This window comes from Filicampus tigris, chromosome 10, assembly GCF_054856515.1.
Source record: "Filicampus tigris isolate MCC_2025a chromosome 10, RoL_Ftig_1.0, whole genome shotgun sequence".
NCBI lineage: Eukaryota > Metazoa > Chordata > Actinopteri > Syngnathiformes > Syngnathidae > Filicampus > Filicampus tigris.
Window position 1 is genome coordinate 9,629,015 of NC_141226.1, and position 22,629 is coordinate 9,651,643.

Sequence of the window (22,629 nt, forward strand, 5' to 3'; positions counted from 1 at the left end):
CCGTTTTTAGCCATCTCTGTGGGTGGCCATTTTGTCACTTCTGTCAACTGAAAATGACATCACAACTACTCAGGGCTCAGGTAACGACCAATCACGGCTGACCTGTTTTCTGAAACTGAGCCGTGATTGGCGGTTACCTGAGCCCTGACCAGTTGTGATGTAATTTTCAGTCGACAGAAGTGACAAAATGGCCACCCCCTGAGATGGCTAAAAACGGGTGGATTTTGCTGCTTAACTCATATTTCACAAACGCAATATTAATCAGATTGCCACATTTGAACTAGTGGGCCAGTTGGGGAACATATTCTTGAAGAAAAGGTGTTTGGGTTGATTTCCCCTTTAATCTTAAGGTTCAAATTTTTGACATCCTGAGACCGCAGATGACACCTAACAATTCCTTCTTAGAGAACAGCAAGGTGTGCTAAATGTACTGAAACACTGAATAGGACTTTCAAAAGTTTAGAGTAAGACAAATTAAGTTCACCTAGTTACAGCGCATTTTAGGTTAATCTTGAAATGTCTCTCAAAAGCCGACAATCCCAAACTTTTTGTGAGTATCTTATACTGTATTTTTCTCAAGTGCTCCTTGTGTGCCTACCATCAGGTGGATCCTGGTCAGTTTTTCTTGGTATGCGAGTCAAGCTCCTCCACAGCTCCTTGTCGATTAGCGTCTGCTTTTGTTCATCTGTGCCAACACAACTACATACCCCTTGAAGTGCCTGTCCAGTGCGGTAAGTAAGGCCCTAATACAACCAACGTGAATGATGAGTTCATACTCATCCAACTTTTCATTGTGTGCTGTCAATGGAGCCGTATGCTTTATATTTCTTTTGGTTGTGTTTTTTTTTTTTCTCAGTGCAAGGGTAAAGATGAACACATTTCTGAGGAGCCAAAATGAGACATTCATGTCTCTTCAGCTGCTGCAACTGACTCTACTTTATGAGCCCCCTTTTGGTGCATTCCTGACAATTGTGTGCCTTTATACAGACAGACACAGTCGTGATGTGAATAAGTTAAAGTCGGATTATTGTTAATAACGAGTTGTTTTTTTTCTCTTCTGTTGTACAAACAATGAAGATTGTCAGTGAGTGATTTATGTTTAATTCAATTTTAACATTTTTTTCATGTGCGTTTATTAAATTCTGCTGTTTTTAATGCATCCCATCCACATGTTTTCTGTTTACTGCTCAATTTGTACCCTGAAATGTGGTGATGTAATTGTGTATTTTAGACTTTTGTCTCTGAGTGACACACTCTGCAATCCAGATAATGTTGCGGATCTCCTGCTCCTTCAGTTTGATGTAGGAATAAAACACACCAAAGTGGAACTGCTGGAGGAACGCAAGTGTGTTCAGCTTCACCTGAGGAAAGAGAGGAAGGGAAGAAAGGCCCTTTAGCTTTACACTGTAATTATTTAACAACGTTCTACAGCATCATACTGAGCACTTTTTCTAATATTTTGGTTTAGCCACACAAGGCAAGGCAGTTTATTTATATAGCACATTTCACACAAGCAAAGACGCAACACTTAAAAGCACTTACAAACACAACAGGTAACGAACGGCATTCAGAGGTGAAGCAGAGAAGACAAAAGTACCAAAATGCACTTTTGAGGGAATTCAGTCAGAAGACTGTTACAATAATCAAGTCTACTAGAGATGAAAGCATGGCTAAGTTACCCCTGGTCTGCTTGGAGCATGCAACCCTTCAGTCTGGATATGTTTTTCAGATGGTAAAAGGCTGTTTTAGTCACTAATTTGATATGATTGCCGAAAATCAAGTCTGAGTCTATCAGCACCCCAAGATTACACACTTGGTCTTGGGTTTTTTTAAGACAGTGTCTCCAGGTGTTTTCTAACAGCAATCCTCTTTTCTTTTTTGCCCAAAATAATTACAGTATCCCAGTTTTTGTTTGGTCTAGCTGAAGGGGATTTTGGTTCGTCCAGTTGTTAATTTGCTCTAATCAGTGACACAATACATTAATTGAACTGCTGTCGTTTGGGGACATTGATACATATAGTATAGCTGTGTGTCATCCGCATAGCTGCGATAACCAACACGGGTATTCTGGAACATTTGACCCGAATGTAACATACACAGACTGAACAAAAACAAGTGGGCAGAATATGAGAAACTGAGCTTTGCTCCACTTGTAAGGGCAAAAAAATGTGGCCCCACAACAGAGCTGTATCAGAATTTTGATTTCACATCAACTGGTAGAAATGCAAACGTCTTTGTTTAATCTTCCAAAATAGAAATCGTGTACTCGCCGGGCAACCGGTTAATACAGATGGGCAATGTTTTGTTACCTCTTGCTGAAAGAATCTGTCTTCCAGAGTCTTGTAATTTGATTCTGGGTTTGGGTTGTCAAAAACTATTTTGTAATCCTGCAATGATTTATGGAAACACAGTAATCAGAAACACAACAGCTTGTGTACTAGCGATTCTGCTTAGATTGGAGTCAACTTACTGGATAACAGTCAGCAACCGCTTGGACTTGTTCATGCTCTTCTGCTTTGGACAGCAATTGCAGCCCTTCAGGGTAAAGTTTACCACAAGATGGATACAGTGAACTCCTGTCTGCACTACTCAGGTCTGTCCCGAAGGAGTTCACAGTGATGATGAAGGCCCGCCTGTCTGCCTCAAACTTTTGACAGATTTATAGTCAAGCACAATTGATATCATAGATAAAACCAACCGCTTGGTTTAAATGATCACAATACCTCTAAGATAGGGCACATGATATCCTTTGCGGCGCCACCAATGTTCTTGCAGAAAGAGTAGAACGATTCTAAATATGCCTTTAAGAACATAAAGTATACGTGAGGCGTGACAACAAAGAATGATATTAAAATTCATGAAGAACATCAGTGTTGATTAAGTATCCGCTTATCCGAGGTCGGGCGAGGGAGCAGCAGCTTTAGCAGAGAAGCCCAGACTGGCCCTGCCCCCAGCCACTTCATGCAGCTCTTCCAAGGATGATGCAGAGGCATTCCCAGCCCAGCAGGGAGACATAGGCTGCGTCCAAATTCACAAGGCGGCGTCCTCCGAATAGCGCATTTTCAGCCATGTTTTCGGCCTCATGACGTCGCTTCCAGTGCGACTCGACTGCACGGGTTTCCAAATTCCCAATTCGCAGGCAGCTGGGTCCTTCGAAGCCTTCAAAGGCTCCTCCTCATGTAGCCTTTGTGGATCGCATCAACTTTGGCGAACCTGGAAAGGCTTAAAGTGAACTTGGACACCACGTGCAGTCGCGCCGGAAGTGACGTCATGCAGCTGAAAATGCGGCCTTCGGAGGACCTTGCCTGTGAATTTGCACACAGCTATAGTCTTTCCAGCGTGTCCTGGTTCTTCCCCGGGACCTCCTCATGGTGGGACGTGCCCGGAACACCTCACCAGGGAGGCTCCCAAGAGGCACCCTAATGAGATGCCTCATCTGGCTCCTCTCAATGTGGACGAGCAGCGGCTCCACTCCGAGCCACCGCGCCCTCCCGCATGTCTGAGCTTCTCATCCTATCTCTGAAGGAGAGCCCAGCAATGTTCCCACTAAGCTGCGTGTTTGAGCAATTGTGCACTTCTCTCACCCTCTCAGCGCACACGATGACGCTGGCGCGCACCACGCACGCTCATTTAAACCCCAGTTTAATCTACTCTGTCCATATATATATATATATATATATATGTGTGTAGACTGTTTATATCCACTGTACACTAAATTCTATGGTATTGCTTCACATGTCTAACAAAGTTGTAATCCTTATTCCGTAATCTTAACACATCAGACACATATTGTAGGGTACATTAGAATTGCATGTCACCTTATAAAGTTTGTTTCTCAGTATTTCAGCCTCCATCTCATCCAAGCTGGACTCAGACACAGCTTCCTGGAAAAACTGACCTGTGACATACAACACGGTGAGTTATTCTTTTGTCATTTTTCAGCAAATGTCCACAAAATTTTACAAATTTCAAATTGTATTTTATTAGAAATCTGCAGTCCTCAGAGGGTGACTCTTCTGATTACTAACACTAACAGTTCCTGTAGAATCCCTAATACTTGTATGTTGACACTATGGACCGGCAAGATATGTGGTGGATTTATTTATTTACGGTAATTATTTATTTACTTACTTTTACAACCCATCGAAAGGTGGATTTATTTATTTAAGGTATTTATTTATTCATTAATTTCGCGGTTTTCACAAACCATTGAAAGCAGACATTTGAGAGGCATCCAATGCAATATAATATATAGGAATAATTGGCTTATTTGATACAAATATTGGTACTTTATAGACTTTTTAAATCGGAAGCAGGCTGATTTCAGCAGATATCTGGTCTCAGATACTACTGTTTTGTAATTGCAGAGCAGTGAATTTGGTGATGAGTTTAAGGAGTATCAAATGATGCCAGTGATTTGAACCAGATGTTTGATTTTCTTTGTTTTGCAGCCCATTGCTTAGTCCAGTGTTTCACAACATTTATTAAGCCAAGGCACATATTTTAGACTAGTAAAATCTAACAGCAAACCACCAAACAAGAGTGTTGAAAAAAAAGGGTTTTGTTTCTGTCAGCAAGTGGAAAGGCATTTAATTCTTCTGTCTGTCAGTATGAGTTGCTGGCATACAGCCCCCTCCAAAAGTATTGGAACGGCAAGATCAATTCCTTTGTTTTTGTTGTATAATGAAGACATTTGTGTTTCAGATCAAAATATGACAGGAAAAAGTTCAGCATTCCAGCTTTTATTTCATGATATTCACACCTAGATGTGTTAAACACCTCACGACAGAGGCTGACCAGACCAGGCTGTTGCGTTCTTCGTTTGAAGTGCTTTTCCGGGCCTTTACTGCAGAATATTTCACCTCTTGTTTGTTTCTGGGGGGTTCTCCCTTCAGTCTCCTCTTCAAATGCAGGCTCTAGACTGCAGCCTGCATTTTAACTTCTGAAGACTGAAGGGCGGAACCCCCAGAAACAAACAATAACTGAAAGAGGCTGCAGTAAAGGCCTGGAAAAGCATTTCAAATCAGACTGCAACAATCTGGCGATGTCAAAGAGTCACAGACTTGATGCAGTTATTGCAAGGAAGGATTATGACACCAAATATTAAATGTTATCAATTTAAGTTGATTTAATAATGTCTGTTCCAATACTTTTGCTCACTTGAAAAGTTTGCGCTCTCTCCTGAGTTGTTTAACACAGCTAGATAATAAATAAAAGCTGGCCAACAATTTTGAGGGGAGGGGACTGTAGATTGTTTGTCATAAGTAGTGTAACTAATTTTTGGACCAATTTAGTGAATTGGAGCATTTCTCTTCAGCAAGGTAATGTCGTGGCACAGTGGTTGGGAATCACTGCTCAATGGTTGCGAGATCTCTCAGTTTAGTGAAAAATGGTTATTCAATTTGTCATATCAGGTCAGCAGTGCATATAAAAAGCATGAGTGTCTCATGAATCACCGAGTGGAGTGTCGACCAGGATGGTTGTGTAGAGTTCGGTCGGAGTGCGGGCAATGCCCACTGCTGCCATTTGGTCAAATGCACCGAGGGGATGACAACGTGGAAGAAGTTCTTCTACCTGCCTCTGTTTCAGGGCCCCAGTGATCAGCACCACCACATTGTCAATCATGTAGCCGTAGCTATTGCAACAAAGACAAAACTGTGGTAATGATAAAATATATGCAGTGTATATATTTACATGAAATCAGCACTATTAAACAGGTCTTAGGAAGAATAGCCTTAGTCACCTGAAATTTTTCAAAGTAGGTTTGTCAACTACAAATTTCAAATTCATGATTAAAACTACGGCACCTGGGGTCCATTTCAGGAAGCAGATTAGTGAAAACTCAGAGTCTGCTAACCCTGAAATGAGGGAAACTCTGACATTTCCGTTTCAAGAAGGGAGATAAGTCAAACCAGAGAAAGAGGGGTAACTCTATCCGGTTTCAGAGAGAGAGGTAACTTAAGCTCCTGGTCAGTTACTGCAGTAACAGACTCTCTGAAACTAAACTTATCTTGGTCAGCCTTGAGTTTGACTCTGTCTCCGCCCTCTTTTCTGATGCACACACCATTTTTCATTTCCTCATTCCTTCAGTCGAGGCGAGTTTTGTCATAGCATAGTTCTGCCGTCTGTCATTAAAAATAAAATCGGGGTCAGTATATGAGAAGTCCATTAGGCACAGAGATACACACATACCTACTGTTAGGCTAACAATGTGCAAGTCATAGGTACAGTAAGTCATGTTTCAAGCAAATCCCAAATCCCAAGTTACTGTGGCTAAAGTCAAGCAAGTTAAGTCGAGTCCCACAACATTTCCTGCAAGTCACTTTGTACTTAGAGTCATGATCTGTTTTTATTTACTGTCTTTTGACGAGATTTTGTTTCATGTCTTGGTTTATACTTGTTCTTGTCAGACCTGTTCTTACACTGAAAAAGGTTTCTGTTGAATTTACTCAATTTTATTTCTTCAAGCGGTTGCACAAAATAAAATCATCAGGATCTACACACATCTATTTAGTAGATGTATAGTCTACTTTTAAAAAAATTAATAAATATAAAAGTGAGTAAATTCAACACATCATTTTTTTCAGTGTAGTGTCTATAAATTAGCTCCCTCCCATCATGTTTTGTTTGCTGTTGTGGTCAGGCTATTCTCCGTGTTTCTTTGTTTCTCCGAATCTTGTTTTTGGACTTTGGTGTTTTGATTCTTCCCAGTGGCCTTTTTGTTGCCTTTTTTTGTTTTGGAAAATAATTTCTTTTTATTTTGAGATCCATACCGCTGTGCATTCCTGCTTCCCAGCATTTGGGTTCTCCACTTTTTGGCAAAGCACAATTAAATGCATAACCAATATGATGTGTAGTGAATGTTTGACCATCTAGCAGTGTCAAAAACTGCGAAGTTGATGTAGCTTAGCTGTCTTTGTGGGATTTATCGTGAAGGATGAAGTTAATGTTTGGTAGTTATTTCTTTTATCTTTGAGTTATAAATCTTGCATGTTGCCTGTCTCATAAGTATCAAAATTCTTCCAAATCCCTAAATCCAACTTCAATAGTCTTCAGAGCTTCCTCCAGGATACTGGACTCGCTTTATGAGGTGGCCTCTGCACTCTGCATATTACAGCATACTTGTGGGTTGCCAACCCGAAAAATAAAATGCTGCAAAAAAACCCCAAAACCTTTTCTTTCAAAAACAAAACCACACACGATTCTTCAAAATGCAGATTTTCAAGATGTTAACAGGCAAGACTTGTCAAGTCTTGTGTACGTTTTAGTCAAGCAAGTCTAAAGGTGCTAAAATTGGCAACTTAAATCAGACTGGAGTCAAGTCATGTGAGTGATAACCATACGTTATATAGTCAAGGAAGGTGGAGAGTGGTGGCAGACTGTTGGAGCGGAGGCAGCTGAATTCAGTGACCAGTTTGTCCCTCAGTTTGCGGTCCACCAGAGACACGGTCAGGTCCTCCTCCCCAGCCGAGGACAGCAGATTGCCGTAGTCTGTACTCTGAAGGTGCAGCTTCATATCTGAGATAGAGGGAATTTTCAACGTCAGTGCCATATGCACAATCTTCACATAGTTTTAGCCCTCCTTAAAACACACGTGAATCTACTGTTTAAAGGATTCCTTTGTTGTAGTAATATCATATAAGTAATACTTTTGAAACAATTCATTAGTTCTAACTCTCTTGCTCGCACTGCTCTCCAAATAAGAGGCTGTGCTTGTTTCAAGCTGTTTGTTTGCCACTCCCAGTTGAGGTTTACAGTAAAACTGACACATACTGTAAATGAAAAGAATGACACTTTGTATATTTAAAAATCAAAATAATCTGCTAAACCACATATTGTATAGTGATTCAGTGTGGTATACACACTCTCTCTTGCGCTACACAAAAGAATTACTGAATTAAATGTTGAAACTGTGCTTAAAATTAGTGGCCCAATGTTTGTGTTGTTGTTGATGATGTAGTGTTTAACTTTTACACTAATACAATACATTTGTATTTTAATCATTTTATTCATTTTCTATTTTCTTAAACTTTATTGCTCCAGTTATGGCAATTGAAAAAAGATTCTCATTTGCCATGTTGACCTGGCGGCTGACAGCAGAGTAAATAAATAAATAAATAAAAATGTCTTACCCAAACTGTTCAATGTGATATAATTACACATTTAAATAATATATAATGAATTAATTTCTTTAAATTGTCGCAATGTTTGCTTTCAACTTTATATCCAATACATTTAAATTGAAACATGAAAATTATCATTTTTTTAATTCCCCTATATTTAAGCAGTGTTTTTGTCCAAACCATGCAGAATGTTACAGTGGCTAACAAAAATATTAAACAGTGAAACCGTGGTTTCAAGGTTTATTATCCTTCTAACATCTAGGCTAATTTCTTTCTTTTACCATGTTTATTTATCGACTTTTTCAATTATAATATATACAGTGACAATCAATTACACTCAACTTCTGTTAAGTTTACCATGTCACCCAACTCACAAAAACAAAAAAAAAACTAAAGAATAAAAACATGTAAAGTGTACAATATATCAAATTATACATATATATCTATAAATATTGTACTTATGTACATTTCCCCATTCAATATAAATTACAAACAAAAAGATAGTTCTCTTTTGTTATATGTGTCAATTTTTACAGTAACCACACTTCACCTCTTATTTGTGGAATTAATTCATTATTATAATTATAATTTGCGCTGTGGTGGCCATCAGGAATTTTGAGAGATTCCCAAATGGCCAGTGGGCGAAATTGGTGCGCATCAGGGCCGGTCAAAAATCGAAGGCCCCTCACCTCCTCCACCCAGCTCACCAGCAAGCTCTGAAATGACTGATAATGATCATTTGAATCATGCGTGTTGGAAAAGGGAGTCATATAAAACAGGCTGGATAGGGGCTCTCAAGGACCGGACTTGGGCACCCCTGGTCTATGCACTACAGCCCCCCTCGCTTATAGAATCCCTGCAAAATATAATTTGCGAGAGTGAGAACAGGCGCTAAGGAATACTTTCAAAAGTGTGTTTTGATTAGTATGTACAGTATGTTTTAATAAATTGCAGATTTTCACCTATCAGTGGTGGGTCTGGGATTGTTCTTAAAATTTCTGACCACCCAACTGCTCGACCACCATGCCTGAATCCATTGTGAAAATGTACAGCTAATATTGGAATGCATAATTTCTAGAAACCACATTATGTTAGATATATCGTCCCCTTGGGCACACTAAAGCAGCCAATACAATGAGACACAAAATGAACACAGCTGTAGATATTTTTTTCTAGTTAAGCTTGCGCAAAATGACTGTTAAACAGCAAGACGTTGTGACATAATGATCTCACCTTCAAGTGTATCACACTGGGCCAGATTGTGATAGTCAGTCTGAGTAAGGAGCCCAGCCTTCAGTCCACGTACCAGACCCTCCAGGTAACCATGGTCGATATTGAAAGTGAGCTCTGAACAGCCTGCCATCTTGCATGTAGCTCAAGTGATGTTCCTCTGCACCGGTGCTCTGATTCTGAAAGGAACTTTGCTCTGATTCAGACAATGACTAACATTCATGGGTTCACATCCAGCCTGACAAGATTTTCCACAGTTGGCCGAAAATGTTTTTTTTTCATCCTGCTGTCCTTTGTCAGTAGGAATACTAAAATTAGTAAGATACAGTAAATACACAAATGTTAAAGGTATACGGTATATGTAAAACTGCTTTACTAATATATTTTTCTTCATTTGTTGGGCCATTCCATCAAATCTGCACCATTTGCTTGTTGTCACGCTTTCAAAATAAACTCAGGTTTATGTCTTTTTTCATCTCTAATTCTGATAATACTCATTGGGCTACTAACAATTTGTATCGGCCCATTTCAGGCAATCTTCTTTTTACATCATTGCTTTTCGACTGAAACTCCTCATTTGAATAGGAGGACAAAAAAGTAACAAGTGAGTTTTTAGCATAGAATTAGTAAATGCATCAAATATAGCCAAATGGCATTTAAGCTAATAGTACTGTATGTTGACACTAAGCACATTACAGTGATTTAACAAGAAAGTGGATTTTAACAATAAACAAATATCATCATTTAGGTCAGTGGTACCCAACTTTTTTTTTCTGCCGCGGACCCTTTTCATACAGGTCCATACCCTTCGCGGACCTGCATCTACTTACAGAGTTGTGGTTGGGGTGTAGATGGGGATGAGGCCGGCGGTGAGGGGGAGTTGGGGTTTGGTTAGCGGTAATCAGAATCAGATTTATTGGGCAAGTATGTAAAACACAAAACCAATTTGTCTTCACAGTCAGAGGTGGGCAGAGTAGCCAAAAATTGTACTCAAGTAAACGTACTGTTACTTCAGAATAATATGACTCAAGTAGAAGTGCGTGTGGGTGGGTGTGCGTGTGTGCGTAGTCGGCATTGCTGTGAGACATTTTCGATCCGTTTCATCCGAAAACCACTTTTTCCCGCAGCTGAAGTTGAATATGATCACGTGACGAGACTGCAGGGCAATACAGCCATGCGGCTATGTTTGATTGTTGAAACACAGTCACATGGTAGAGCCTGGTGCAGGTCTCTGACAAAATCAATGCGCCTTTCTCAGACAGACTGACAGAGACAGAGCGACAGAGAGAGAGAGAGAGAGAGGATTTAAGTAACGGGTTCAATGTAGCCTAATGTAGCGGAGTAAGAGTACAGTTTGTTCTTCACAAAATCTACTCAAGTAAATGTAAAAAGTATAGTGATTTAAAACTACTCCTAGAAGAACAACATTTCTCAAAATTTACTCAAGTAAATGTAACGGAGTAAATCCAGCTCGTTACTACCCACCTCTGTTCACAGTTACAACCCGTCCAAAGAAACACGACCCTAACCCTAGCCCAATAAAAACAATGACCAACAGAGGGCGACAGAACGGTAAGCCTGGCGGTTCACTGTTTAGCGCCCTGTTGTCTTAGGCTAGGTTCACGCCGCAGGCAGTGAAAAACACTTCTCAATTGTTTTCATTTTTCTCATTTTTACATGAATGGTGTACAGACATCGCATTGCGAAAATGTGAAAATTAAAAAAGTTTCCAAAATTGGCGATCCGTGTTTTTCACAGGACAGCGACCTTGAAATGTCAAATGGCACTAAAGTTAAAACTTTGGAAGTACATGCCTCAGCTTTTTAAATATATATTTTTGTGATATTTAGGTCTGGGTCCCCAAGGGCCGGTTCTCCCTGTTTTCCATCTGTCCCTGCTGCAACACCTGATTGAAATGATCAGACCATCAGTAAGCTCTGAAGAAGCTTGATAACGATCATGATCTTTAGAATCAGTTGTATACTGTTATCACTACGTATTGGATACACTGGGTATGTTAACGCAGGTCAACAGCAAGCCAAACTCAATATTCATGAGCCAGGAAAATGAGCGTCTTGTTCCTTTTATTGCGGTCGTCTTGACAGCTTACAGTTAAAAACTGAGAGATCAGCCCGATGAAAATATTGAGTGAAACTAAAAATGAAGACAAATAAGATATGCGTTAGCTTTGCTAAACAAATAAATGCACCACAAATTGACCAGTGCCAAAAAACAGACATAAATGCAAGCCTGAGCTGTTAAAGGGGTAAACGAGCCGTTTTCGCGATCTTTTCATATGCTAATTAGATCGTTAGCACTAACTTAGCAGCATTGCCATGCAAATGCGAAGTGCACTGAGTTAGCGAGTTCCAGGGAGAACACTTAGCAAAAACGATCTCCAAAACAGATCTCTAAACACTTCTAAACGCAGTCAAACTTACAGCCATTGCTTTCGAAGGTGTATGAAAAAGAAATATAAGACAGAAGGAGCAGCGTGGATGATTACGGGCAGGCTCTCAGCTGGACGTCTCTGACTGATAAGTGAATATGATAATACATTGCGGCTACTGACTTCGTTTTCATGAAATACAAGTAAACAAATGTTGACTGGATAGAAATTATTTTAAAAACGTTGACCTTTTTAGCACAAAATAATAACCATGAATTATGCCTTTTTTTTTAAAATAACAAAATGTTCAGATTTTTTTTAACCTCTATGAAACACATTTTAAACTTTTACTGTGGGCAGAACAAGGTGTGTTGCAGCAGGGGCCAGATGGAAAACAGGCAGGATCCCTGCCCTTGAGGACCGGAACTGGTATAAAGTAGTATGCTTGTAGCGAGCTGTATGTGGTCCCTGGGCCATACTTTGTCTACACCTGGTAGTTTAGCCACAGTATATCACATAGTTGTTTTGATTGTACTTTACGTGTTCATTTATGTAAGACATTTTGTTAACCTCAGTGAACCAAAGGTAGGTATGCTCCATGAAAGAAAATACTGTAAAAAAAAAAAAAGTGCGATCGATGTCATGATGAGCAATAACAGAAATAGATAGTGTTTTTGATAGTGATAGATCATTTCTGCTTTCAGAAGCGCTCTAGGGCCATGATAACCCGAAATGAAAGAAAATAAATACTGCAGTAATCCAAGAAAATCTTTAGTCACATAAATTAGCAATGTGACTGTAGTGTATTGGATAAAATAATATAGGCTTTCCCATGTTTTTATTTTTTTATATTTTAATCACAAAACAACAACACTTCACTCACACATGAACATTTATGTATGGTAATTTTGTATTTCACACTGAGTGATACATGACCAAACTAATAGAGGGTAAAAATGTTTTAGGTGGCAGTGTCACTAGGGTGACCATATGTCCCGATTTGTGCGTGACTGTCCCGCATTTGAATGATTTTTTATGCGTCCTGCAAATTGGCTCGCAGTCCCGCATGTCTGATCGGCAGGCACCAATTTTCAAACGTGCGTCTAAAATCTTGTTTTTTATTAAACTGTGCGCTGAGAGCAGACAACACACAGTGGAGGCTATTATGGGGGCGGGTCTCGGGCTGTGTGTGTGTGTGTGTGTGTGTGGGTGTGTGTGTGGGGGTGGTGGTGCGTGTGGGGGTGTCTGCGTGTGTGTGTGTGTGTGTGTGTGGGTGTGTGTAGGGGGGGTTTGCTATTCGGGCTGGTGTGACTGTCTGCGTGCGAGACTGGGAGAGGCAGGGGTATGCTGTCAATCAAACAGCCGGGCGCACATGCAGGCAATAGTTGTTTTTAAAGATACGCCTACAAAAACAAGCAATTTAGAGCGACGCGGTCCATACATTTGTGATGAATGAATGAAAATGGATAACTCTAAGGAAAGTAAGAAGACTGCAAAGAAAATGAAATGCAGTTACAACAAGGTCTGGGAACTCATTGTCCTAGGGTGAAGCCAGATAAAGTCAGATAAAGCTTTCTGTGAACTTTGTTGCTGCTGTTGCTGTTATGGAGAAAACTGAAAGACTTGAGTTGTGATGGACATAACCTAAAGTGTTTCATCAGTGCTTTCCTTGGTTCTGGAAGTGCATAGTGCTGCTATGGTGGTCACTTTTGTTTACAACTGAATTTATTGTAGTTACAGTATTGTTACCTCCTGACTATTTTTTATATACTTCTTGTTTTATTTTCATTTTATGCTGTATCTGTTTAATTTGAATAAAATAATTTGAATTGCAGTAGTTGTAGCAGCCTGTCTTTGTTTGGATTGTCTTTGTTACTGTAGTAAATTGTTACTGCACTTCACGCTCTACATGTTGACTTGAGATTTGACAAGGTTTTTTGTGTGTGTGACTATTGTTAAAGTGCATCTACCTCAAGATATGACGAGACTGACTAATTTCAGCCTTTATTGTGAGCTCCTATACTTTTAAATGTTTGGTAAATTATTATGAAATTATTTTTGAATTTGTGTTTCATTGTGTTTTTTATTGCATTGAATATTAAGAATGGCATAATTGTGGTTGTCTAAGGATGATCTTAACTTCATATTATTCAGTTTGTCATTTTATTTGTATATACCATGTGTTGGGATAGGAGGATTGTGCTCAGTGAGAGAAATATTCAGGCCCACCCTGATTTTTCCAGGCCCACCCATTAGCCACGTTCTGGCTCTGCCCCTGTTATTGATATTAATGTCTCAGAGATTTACCTTTTTACTAGCAGTTTGTGTTGAATTTTTGTAACTGCAGATAATTTCAACTGCAATTCTGTGTTGTGTTTTTATTTGTAGATCTATAATTGTTATTTTGTTACAGTTTATTATATTATATGTTACTGAACAGTTGACAAGCTGTGTCATATGCATTTTTTGGTGTCCGTCGCGAGCGTCAGCTGCGTCCCACATTGTCCCCCACAAGCATACTCCCTGTCCCACATCTGCTGAGTTTGGATCTGGTCACTCTAGGTGTCACACATTTCTGGGGCATATCATTATGTATTACCATGTCACATGCATTCATCATGCAAATAGCATACTGTGTATGAGGTTGTATAAAGGTAATTAAAATATTTACACATGTACACTCTATTAAGCACACTCCATTTATTGTGATATGTGTAGTGCTTCACAAATTTAGACAACCACCTGATGGATGGTTAAATTAAAAACAACATTTTTAATGTTCATGGCATGGTAAATAATACACCAGGCATGTAGGGAATTAAAATGATCATTTTAATTCATTGTGATCCAGAGAACATTATTTCTTCATTAAATGGATACAAAAATAGTTTCAGTGGTTGAAGTTTATGCTTGATTTATTTCTGACTTCTCAAACAAGCCCAGAGACCAATTTAATGTTCCTCATTCATGTTCAAAATGGTGAAACAACATTCATTTTCACTGAAGATGAAGGAGTGTGCGTGTAAGCAAGTTATGATAGTCGTGACAAATAGTTTAGATAATATGAAGTCGGCAAACATTGGACAGTTGTCTTACAGTTAATATTGTGTTTAACATTGAATTTTCTAGCACTTTTCCTTTGCCACAGTGACATACTCACATGATATCTAGATATTTGGATATTCTCTGTTTGGTATGTTATTGTTATACAGTGGATATAAAAAGTCTACACACCCCTGGTCAAATGCTCGGTTTTTGCAAAGTTAAAAAGACAAAGATAAATCTTTTTTTTCCACCATTAATGTGATCTATATAACCTGTAAAATTTCAATTTACAGAAAACAAAACTTTTCAAGAGGGGAAGTAAAAATAAACAACTGAGATAAGTGGAATTTTGAAAAAAATTTGAAAACAAGGTTGACCTTTTTGGCCATAATTACAAAAGGTCAGTCAGTGTTAGCACAACACTTTTAGGCTTCTACTTGAAAGCAAAAGTAGTGTGTGTCTGAAAACAGTCAACAACAACAAATGAACATTATTTGGGGTTAATCAGAGGTACTTTAAATGGTGGCAGGTGTGTATTGACTAATATTTAAGGGCTCTCCATAAATTTTGCATGGCATGTGTCACAACATATTGGTCATATTGGTCGGCGGATCTGCGAGTGGGCGGGCTGCGTCTCTATTGGAGTGGTCAGTTGAATAATGAACAGTCAAAGCAGCTCCTTTTATTCCCTTTAAACGTAACGAAAGCACATCTTTGCCGTGAAGTGGGCTCTTTGAGAACACACCATTCCACCAACCAACCTATGTGTGCTCCCCATAGCTGTGGCGCAGTAGGACTATTTTTAAAAACATTTTATTATTCAATAGGGTGAGGCAGAGTCTGTGATGCCTGCTGTTCACATATTTATGAATGAAATACTTAAACATGCTTGGAGCAGGGCTAAGGTTTAGATCGACTTTTTGCCACCAAAACCGTGAGGTGCATTTTCAAAAAACTCCTTCTGCTACAGACGCCCACCTAGGTGGAGACCCAGGTGCCGGCAAATTGGCAAAGCCGCCCAGCTAGCCTTGTGCTGATATTAAATTCAGGATCTGTCTGTATTCGGGCCGTGGCACAGATGTGCTGTTTATAAAAGATTTGTTTCTCTGTTTCAATTGACTTGTACAGGTTATAAGGAACATTAATGGTTTAGGAGTGGTAGGGCGTCTTTTTATATATCACACAAACCTGGTACTTGAACTGGGGAGTGTAGATTTTTCCTATCCACTGTCAGGTGGCATCACATCATCACATTAATCATCATCCCAATAGCATCAGCACAAGATACTTTGATCAATGATCGTCATTATCTGATAGTTTGGCATTCTTCTTGCTCTACGCCACATGATTACATGGTGTTTACTTGAAACTCACGCATGGAATTTTCTTCCTACCCAAGCACGGTGGCTTAATCTTCCAGCAGCGGCAGATGGTGTTGAAGAATCGACAACGGCAGAAGGAGCAGGGGCCGCAGCACGGCTTGCTGGAAGAGCAGCTCTCCCTCAGGGGGCTGCAGCGACGCACGGGCGCCATGACCGCTGATTTGCATTTCTGAAAAATCCCACAAAGCGAACTTTGTAAAATGGCTGCAAAGTTCTCCACTTTTCAAACAAGACTTTATTTTAACGATCAGAAAGCTGGAATGACAGTGTACTGTTTTGTACTAGATCACATGTGAAACTCGAGGGCACAGGGCCCACTAAACAAATTAACGTTGCCAGTTAAATTGATGAGTTTTTATTTTGGAAGAAGTGCTATAACAACATTGAACAACATTCTTCACTTTTTACAGACAGTGGCATATTTTTCACTACCAAATCCTTTAACATTTGGTTGTCACTATTTTTCCTAAGATTTCTGATTTAAATTCAGTCTGTTGTTTAAAATATATACAGTATCTCAAAAAAAGTGAGTACACCCCAATTTCTTATATATTTTTTCGTGGGACAACACCAAAGAAATTACCTGCTGTTGGTAGTCACTGTATATGTTGTAAAAGAGTGTAGATGTTAATATCTAAAATGCAGGCAACAAAAGTGAGTACACCTCTAAATGAAAATGTTCAAATTGAACCAAGAGTTTTGAGTGAGTGAGTGAGTGAGTGAGTGAGAAAACATATAAAATGGCAATTTGAAAAGAGCAAAACAGCCAAAACATACAGGACTGTGACTCTCCACTGGCGGTGAGCTCTTTGGTCTTGCAAATAGTCGTCTGGTCTTCGTTTGAGTCCAAACTGTGGGAAAGAACAATACAAGTGATGCTTATATTTTATATATTTGCTACCGGGTAGAATCCTCACATCTCTAAAAACATTTTTTTTTCAGGGGAAAAAAACGTTTTCTTTTTTAAATGATTGAATGATTAAAATTCTCAAGCCACTTCTTAAGAATGGTTTTTGAATCTTCAAAATTTAAAAATATAAATAAATACTGCACATAAATAAAATGGCATTGTTTCACTCTGTATGGTTCTATATAATACTGCATGTCATGTTTGGTTTGTTTTGGTTTTGGGCTTCTTTAGTTTCATGTTTTGCTCAGTGTTCTGTGTCTGTGGCCATCTACTGTGGGCCTCCACGGAGTGGCCAGCGACGGCGCCCAAGTAAGGGTTCCACTCCGTTTTTTAAACACAGCTCTCTTCAGTACCCCGCGTCACCTCATACAACGCCTCCTTCTTCACCTCATCCCAAATCGCCAGTTTTATGTAGTCCACGTTCCCCGGTACCTGTAGTCTCAGCCCCTCGTGTTTCTTGTTCTCCTCAACCTTTGTGGCGGCAGGCTGAGGTGCAGCTTCCCGATCCCGTGCCGGCCCCTCGCCAGCGTCATGTCCCCGTGCCGGCCCCTCGCCAGCGTCATGTCCCCGTGCCGGCCCCTCGCCAGCGTCATGTCCCCGTGCCGGCCCCTCACCAGCGTCATGTCCCCGTGCCAGTCCCTCGCCAGCGTCAGGTCCCCGTGCCGGCCACTCGCCAGCGTCATGTCCCCATGCCAGTCCCTCGCCAGCGTCAGGTCCCCGTGCCGGCCCCTCGCCAGCGTCAAGTCCTTGTGCCAGTCCCTTGCCAGCGTCAGGTCCCCGTGCCGGCCCCTCGCCAGCGTCAAGTCCTTGTGCCAGTCCCTTGCCAGCATCAGGTCCCTGTGCCGGCCCCTCACCAGTGTCAGGTCCCCTCGCCAGCGTCAGGTCCCTGTGCCGGCCCCTCGCCAGCGTCAGGTCCCCGTGACGGCCCCTCGCCAGTGCCACGTCCCTGTGCCGACCCCTCGCCAGCTGCAAGTCCCCGTGCCGGCTCCTTGCCTGCTGCAAGTCCCTGTGCCGGCTCCTCGCCAGCTGCAAGTCCCCATGCCGGCCCCTCGTCAGCTGCAAGTCCCCGTGCCAGCTCCTCAGCAGAAGCAGCGTCCTTCGTTCCTGTCCCCGCAGCGCATGTCACGCGGCCGCCACCTCTTCCAGTTTCTGGTGGCGCCAGCGCACGGCCACCTTCACCTCTGGGACAACCGCCCGATTGGCCACTTCAGGATCCGCTCTTCGGGCCTCCTGGACAACCGCTTGATTGGCCCCTTCGGTATCCGCTCTTCGGGCCTCCAGGACGTCCTCCCAACGGCCCTTGATTGGCGGGCGCTGATCCCGCCTCCTGGCCCCCTTCCCACCCTGTCTTGTTGTTTTTTAGAGACGTCTGGGAGCCGTCCCTTGAGGTGGGGGGGGGGGGGGGGTACTGTCATGTTTGGTTTGTTTTCGTTTTGGGCTTTCTTTAGTTTCATGTTTTGCTCAGTGTTCTGTGTCTGTCTCGTCATGATTATTGTGTCCACTTCTTTCCGCCTCCTGGCCCCCTTCCCATCCTGTTTTGTTGTTTTTTAGAGACGTCTGGGAGCCGTCCCTTGAGGGGGAGTTGGGGGGGGGGTACTGTCATGTTTGGTTTGTTTTGGTTTTGGGCTTTCTTTAGTTTCATGTTTTGCTCAGTGTTCTGTGGCTGTCTCGTCATGATTATTGTGTCCACCTGTGTGCCTTCCACTCCCTAGTGTTGGCCAATCAGCTCCCTCCTACCTTGTGTCTCTTGTCCAGGTGTTTCTCGTTATCTTGTCAGTGTGCTTGTATTTAAGTTGCTAGTTTTTGTTCAGTCCTAGTCCGGTCATTGTCGTGTATTTGCTGTTGCCCTAGTTGTTGTGGCAGTCTATGGTATTATCGTGCTGTTGGTGGAACCTGTTGTACTGTCTCATCAAGCCTCGTCACCTCCACAAGCCAAGCCCCATAATCACACCAAGCCTCAGTATCCGGTCTATTGTGTTTCATTTTGTTTTCATTAAAACATCTTAACCAGTCCTCATGCCTCGCCCTCTCGCATTTGGCTCCTCCCCGTCTTGCTTCTTGCCACACCATGACAGTATATGAATTTTACGTTTTGAATTAAATAATTACAATAGATTAAGTTTTCCACAATAATCAAATAATAAGGCGAAATGTATATATGAACTATCTGGATCTCTGCATAAAGACCTTTTCCGTTTTAGTACAATTGTCCCCCGTGGCACAAATCAATGTCTGTTTTCTCACCCTGACTTTGACCCCATCAAAAATCTCTGCTAGACTGTTTAATCAACTGGCTCCACCATCTGCAAACAGATTTGTTAAGTGGTGATTAGTTTTTGAGCTACAACCATTTACATTCTTTAAGGAGATTACAATCTCTTTGGATATTTTCCTTAACTACTGTGCTAGTTAGTTTGTGCTACATGCATTTACATTCTTTAAGGAGATTAGAATCTCCTTGGATATTTTCCTTAACTACTGTGCTAGTTAGTTTGTGCTACATACTATTACAGTCTTTGAAGAGATTACAATCTCCTTGGATACTTCCCTTAACTACTGAGGATTTTTTAAATTTACAACCTCCTCTTAATGAAGTTTATTTTCTGAGATCCTGGATCAGCCCACAAGGGAGAGAAGTGCTCCTTTGCTAATGTGGGGAGATTGTACGGGTTGTTTTCCTTTAACAAACTATAAGTCTAGAATTTACTGTGATGATGTCTCATAAAGTGTGACTTTTAGGCCTCTTCTATGTAAGTAAGATATGAAAAAAAGCTGAAACAGAATGAAAGCTTGAACCCACTCACTGGAGGGCAAAACTTTATTGCTGAGATAATAATGTCTTGCCTGAGCTATCTAAACAAGCATCATGTCCACTGGTAATACTCTTACTGTGTAATGACCTCGGTACATGCCAAATGACATCGATTAAAATTCTAATTGATTTTCACCACACAAAAAAAAATCTAGTTCTGCAATCCCTTGAGCATCCACTATCGCCATTCACACAATTGAATTAAGTAAGTCATGACTTTCTGAGAGGTTATCAGATTTGCGTTCTACAAAAAAAAATGTATAAAATCATCCTGCCACAGATCAGATCTTAGTGACTCTTGAGTTTGTATCTTTTAAAGCTCCATGCACCATCAAGCAAAACAAAGTCAAAACAAAGTGATGACATCAGTGACGCTAACTTGTACCTGATGTGCTTCATTTGGCCAATGACAAATGAACACATTGGTTTAATCCATCCTTTAGCAAATGGAGGAAATACCTTTCATCAACGCTGCGTCAGTTACCACAGATGTTCCACCACAAATATCGCAGTCGCAGGCACCTTGGAAGTAGCTTTTGGAAATAGGAAACCATGTCCCCACTTTGGAGGTACAGACTCGTGTCTAATGTTTTTTTTTCTTCTTCTCTGTATGAGCGCTATGAAATAAAATTAAAAAAAAAAGACGAATAATTATTTTGTGTAGAGTAGTTGTTTTTTTTCTGTTGCCCAACTGTATCAAAATTGTATTTGTATAATTGTACTAAAATACATTTTATAAATGATACTTTTAATGAATGCTGCAAATATAACGACACAGAAATGTTGGGCTAATACTCAATTTGATTCCGATTTATCTTTGTATAGGGTGCATTAACATTGCAATGTCAATGAGAGCAAGCCATTTTCAACACTTAAGAATATATTGTTGGAACGATGGACCAAAAATAAACATTTGTGGGTAAAAATGTCAAAGTGACCAAATTTGGGCATAGGAAGATTCTGACCAATGCCTGTGCATCTTGGTTTAAGTGAAGGCATATTTCTTACGACAGACCTCTTATTCACATGATGAAAAAAAATGAATAATGGGCATTGCTCTTTTTTTTTTTGCACACGACTACACGGGTTACCAGGCAACCACATGATTGCTTTGGTTTCACACATTATCGCTTTTCGGATAAGTCAAGTGCAGCAGCGCATTCCTTGGAAGGAATCGATCTTTACATGAAAGCACAATTTTTACAAATATGAGTGACAGTCATTTACTTTTACTACTCGTGGGAACAGCTTAGGCATGCTTTGACATGTTGCTTATTGTTTTAGACGGGAATGAGCATCAGGGGAGGAAATACATTTTATGATTAAGATGCCTGTAGGCCTGTTAAACTATCTTATTTATTATGTTATATTGCTGAAAATAACCAATAGCAGCATAAAGTCTAATATTTCTCCCTTCAATGTGGGAATGTGAAAGTGAAAAGTAACTATACTTTACTATACTTTATACTTTATATACATATATTGATGTATAGATAGATGTATAGATAGATGTATAGATAGATGTATAGATAGATAGATAGATAGATAGATAGATAGATAGACAGATAGATAGATAGATAGATAGATAGATAGATAGATAGATAGATAGATAGATAGATAGACAGATAGATAGATAGATAGATAGATAGATAGATGTATAGATAGATGTATAGATAGATAGATAGATAGATAGATAGATAGATAGATAGATAGATAGATAGATAGATAGATAGATAGATAGATAGATAGATAGATAGATAGATAGATAGATAGATAGATAGGTAGATAGATAGATAGATAGATAGATAGATAGATAGATAGATAGATAGATAGATGTATAGATAGATAGATAGATAGATAGATAGATAGATAGATAGATAGATAGATAGATAGATAGATAGATAGATAGATAGATGTATAGATAGATGTATAGATAGATAGATAGATAGATAGATAGATAGATAGATAGATAGATAGATAGATAGATAGATAGATAGATAGATAGGTAGATAGGGTGCCATTCCGACCTGCATCATTGTCCCGCTGCCTCAAATTTTTCCTGGCGTCCCCAATACAGCATAGTAGGGTGATGAGCAGCAACAGACAAAGGCAATTCCCTTTCAGCGTTAGTTTCCTCATGATGGTGAGATCTGTAGATGAAAAGTCCTTGCCACAATAGATTCCTCAACAGCCAAGACTTGTGGCCCTCTTGCTGCTGCTTACTTGATGAAGACTTTTTGCTGCTTTGAAGAGATTCAACTTATGCTTGACTCTCTTCTAGGCTCCACCCACCTGCTGGACAGAGTTCAGGGAATGATGCCTGGTGCAGGACTCTCGCCCTTGTGCAATCTTAACATTTTGTGTTCACTCCCCTTGTTCAATAGGTCAAAAGAGACCCGCCCTACCAAAGCCCCAAAATAAAGCAACTTAATTGAATTTTAAATCCAAAATCTATTTTTGCACATAAAACAACCTGTTATTTATCAATCCAACATAATTTAATTTATTTTTTTGGTCCTGTATTTCTGTTACACAAATCATCAATGACCATTACTACACTTTTTTTTAAACATAAACCAACTGACATAACACTTTTCTTTTACACAGAAAATGTTTATAATTGCTATTATATTAATGTGAAGTAATTTCTTCTGAAGTGATTACAATGAAAGGGAAAAAAGTCAACCATCTGGAACTTTTTTGTCAACAGTTTATTCTTTCAAATTTTTCATGAAGGC

At 40.1% G+C, this 22,629-nt stretch overlaps 3 protein-coding genes across 4 annotated transcripts in view; 1 reads left to right on the forward strand and 2 right to left on the reverse strand.

Annotated features, from left to right (window-relative positions):
• apoltp (apolipoprotein lipid transfer particle homolog) overlaps positions 1-1,164 on the forward strand; it is a 56,316-nt gene extending 55,152 nt beyond the window's left edge. Inside the window, exons 73-74 of the mRNA XM_086043537.1 lie at positions 605-731; positions 857-1,164. Coding sequence (XP_085899663.1) covers positions 605-731; positions 857-867 — 138 coding nt within the window. The 3' untranslated portion in view covers positions 868-1,164. The remainder of the gene's footprint in view (positions 1-604; positions 732-856) is intronic.
• On the reverse strand, positions 252-11,890 carry LOC147140742 (V-type proton ATPase subunit d 1-like). Of its 2 annotated transcripts, none has more exons than XM_086043542.1 (9): positions 11,795-11,890; positions 9,357-9,549; positions 7,344-7,518; positions 5,457-5,635; positions 3,819-3,898; positions 2,724-2,801; positions 2,471-2,647; positions 2,310-2,387; positions 252-1,361 (listed from the first exon to the last, which is right to left on the reverse strand). In XM_086043542.1, exons 2-9 carry the CDS (start codon positions 9,484-9,486, stop codon positions 1,188-1,190), a joined length of 1,071 nt encoding a protein of 356 aa, XP_085899668.1. In that variant the 5' UTR covers positions 9,487-9,549; positions 11,795-11,890; the 3' UTR covers positions 252-1,187. The 2 variants fall into 2 exon arrangements, with proteins under 2 accessions (XP_085899668.1, XP_085899667.1); XM_086043541.1 differs by having other exon boundaries at positions 9,357-9,526; positions 10,839-11,890.
• Positions 11,891-14,553: 2,663 nt separating this feature from the next.
• asip2b (agouti signaling protein, nonagouti homolog (mouse) 2b) lies at positions 14,554-22,136 on the reverse strand. The gene is made up of 3 exons (XM_086043311.1): positions 21,919-22,136; positions 16,947-17,020; positions 14,554-16,338 (listed from the first exon to the last, which is right to left on the reverse strand). Exons 1-3 carry the CDS (start codon positions 22,028-22,030, stop codon positions 16,147-16,149), a joined length of 378 nt encoding a protein of 125 aa, XP_085899437.1. The 5' UTR covers positions 22,031-22,136; the 3' UTR covers positions 14,554-16,146.
• Positions 22,137-22,629: the final 493 nt, after the last annotated feature.

Excerpts from the sequence above, each read along its gene's own strand:
- LOC147140742 (XM_086043542.1), bottom strand. The coding sequence starts at position 9,486 with ATGGCAGGCTGTTCAGAGCTCACTTTCAATATCGACCATGGTTACCTG. Across the intron at positions 7,519-9,356 it reads CCAGTGTGATACACTTGAAG|ATATGAAGCTGCACCTTCAG; the intron begins GTGAGATCATTA and ends CCTCTATCTCAG. Across the intron at positions 2,802-3,818 it reads TGAGAAACAAACTTTATAAG|GCATATTTAGAATCGTTCTA; the intron begins GTGACATGCAAT and ends ATGTTCTTAAAG.
- asip2b (XM_086043311.1), bottom strand. The coding sequence starts at position 22,030 with ATGAGGAAACTAACGCTGAAAGGGAATTGCCTTTGTCTGTTGCTGCTC. Across the intron at positions 17,021-21,918 it reads GCAGCGGGACAATGATGCAG|TTTGGACTCAAACGAAGACC; the intron begins GTCGGAATGGCA and ends TCTTTCCCACAG. Across the intron at positions 16,339-16,946 it reads CAGTGGAGAGTCACAGTCCT|AAATGCAAATCAGCGGTCAT; the intron begins GTATGTTTTGGC and ends GGGATTTTTCAG.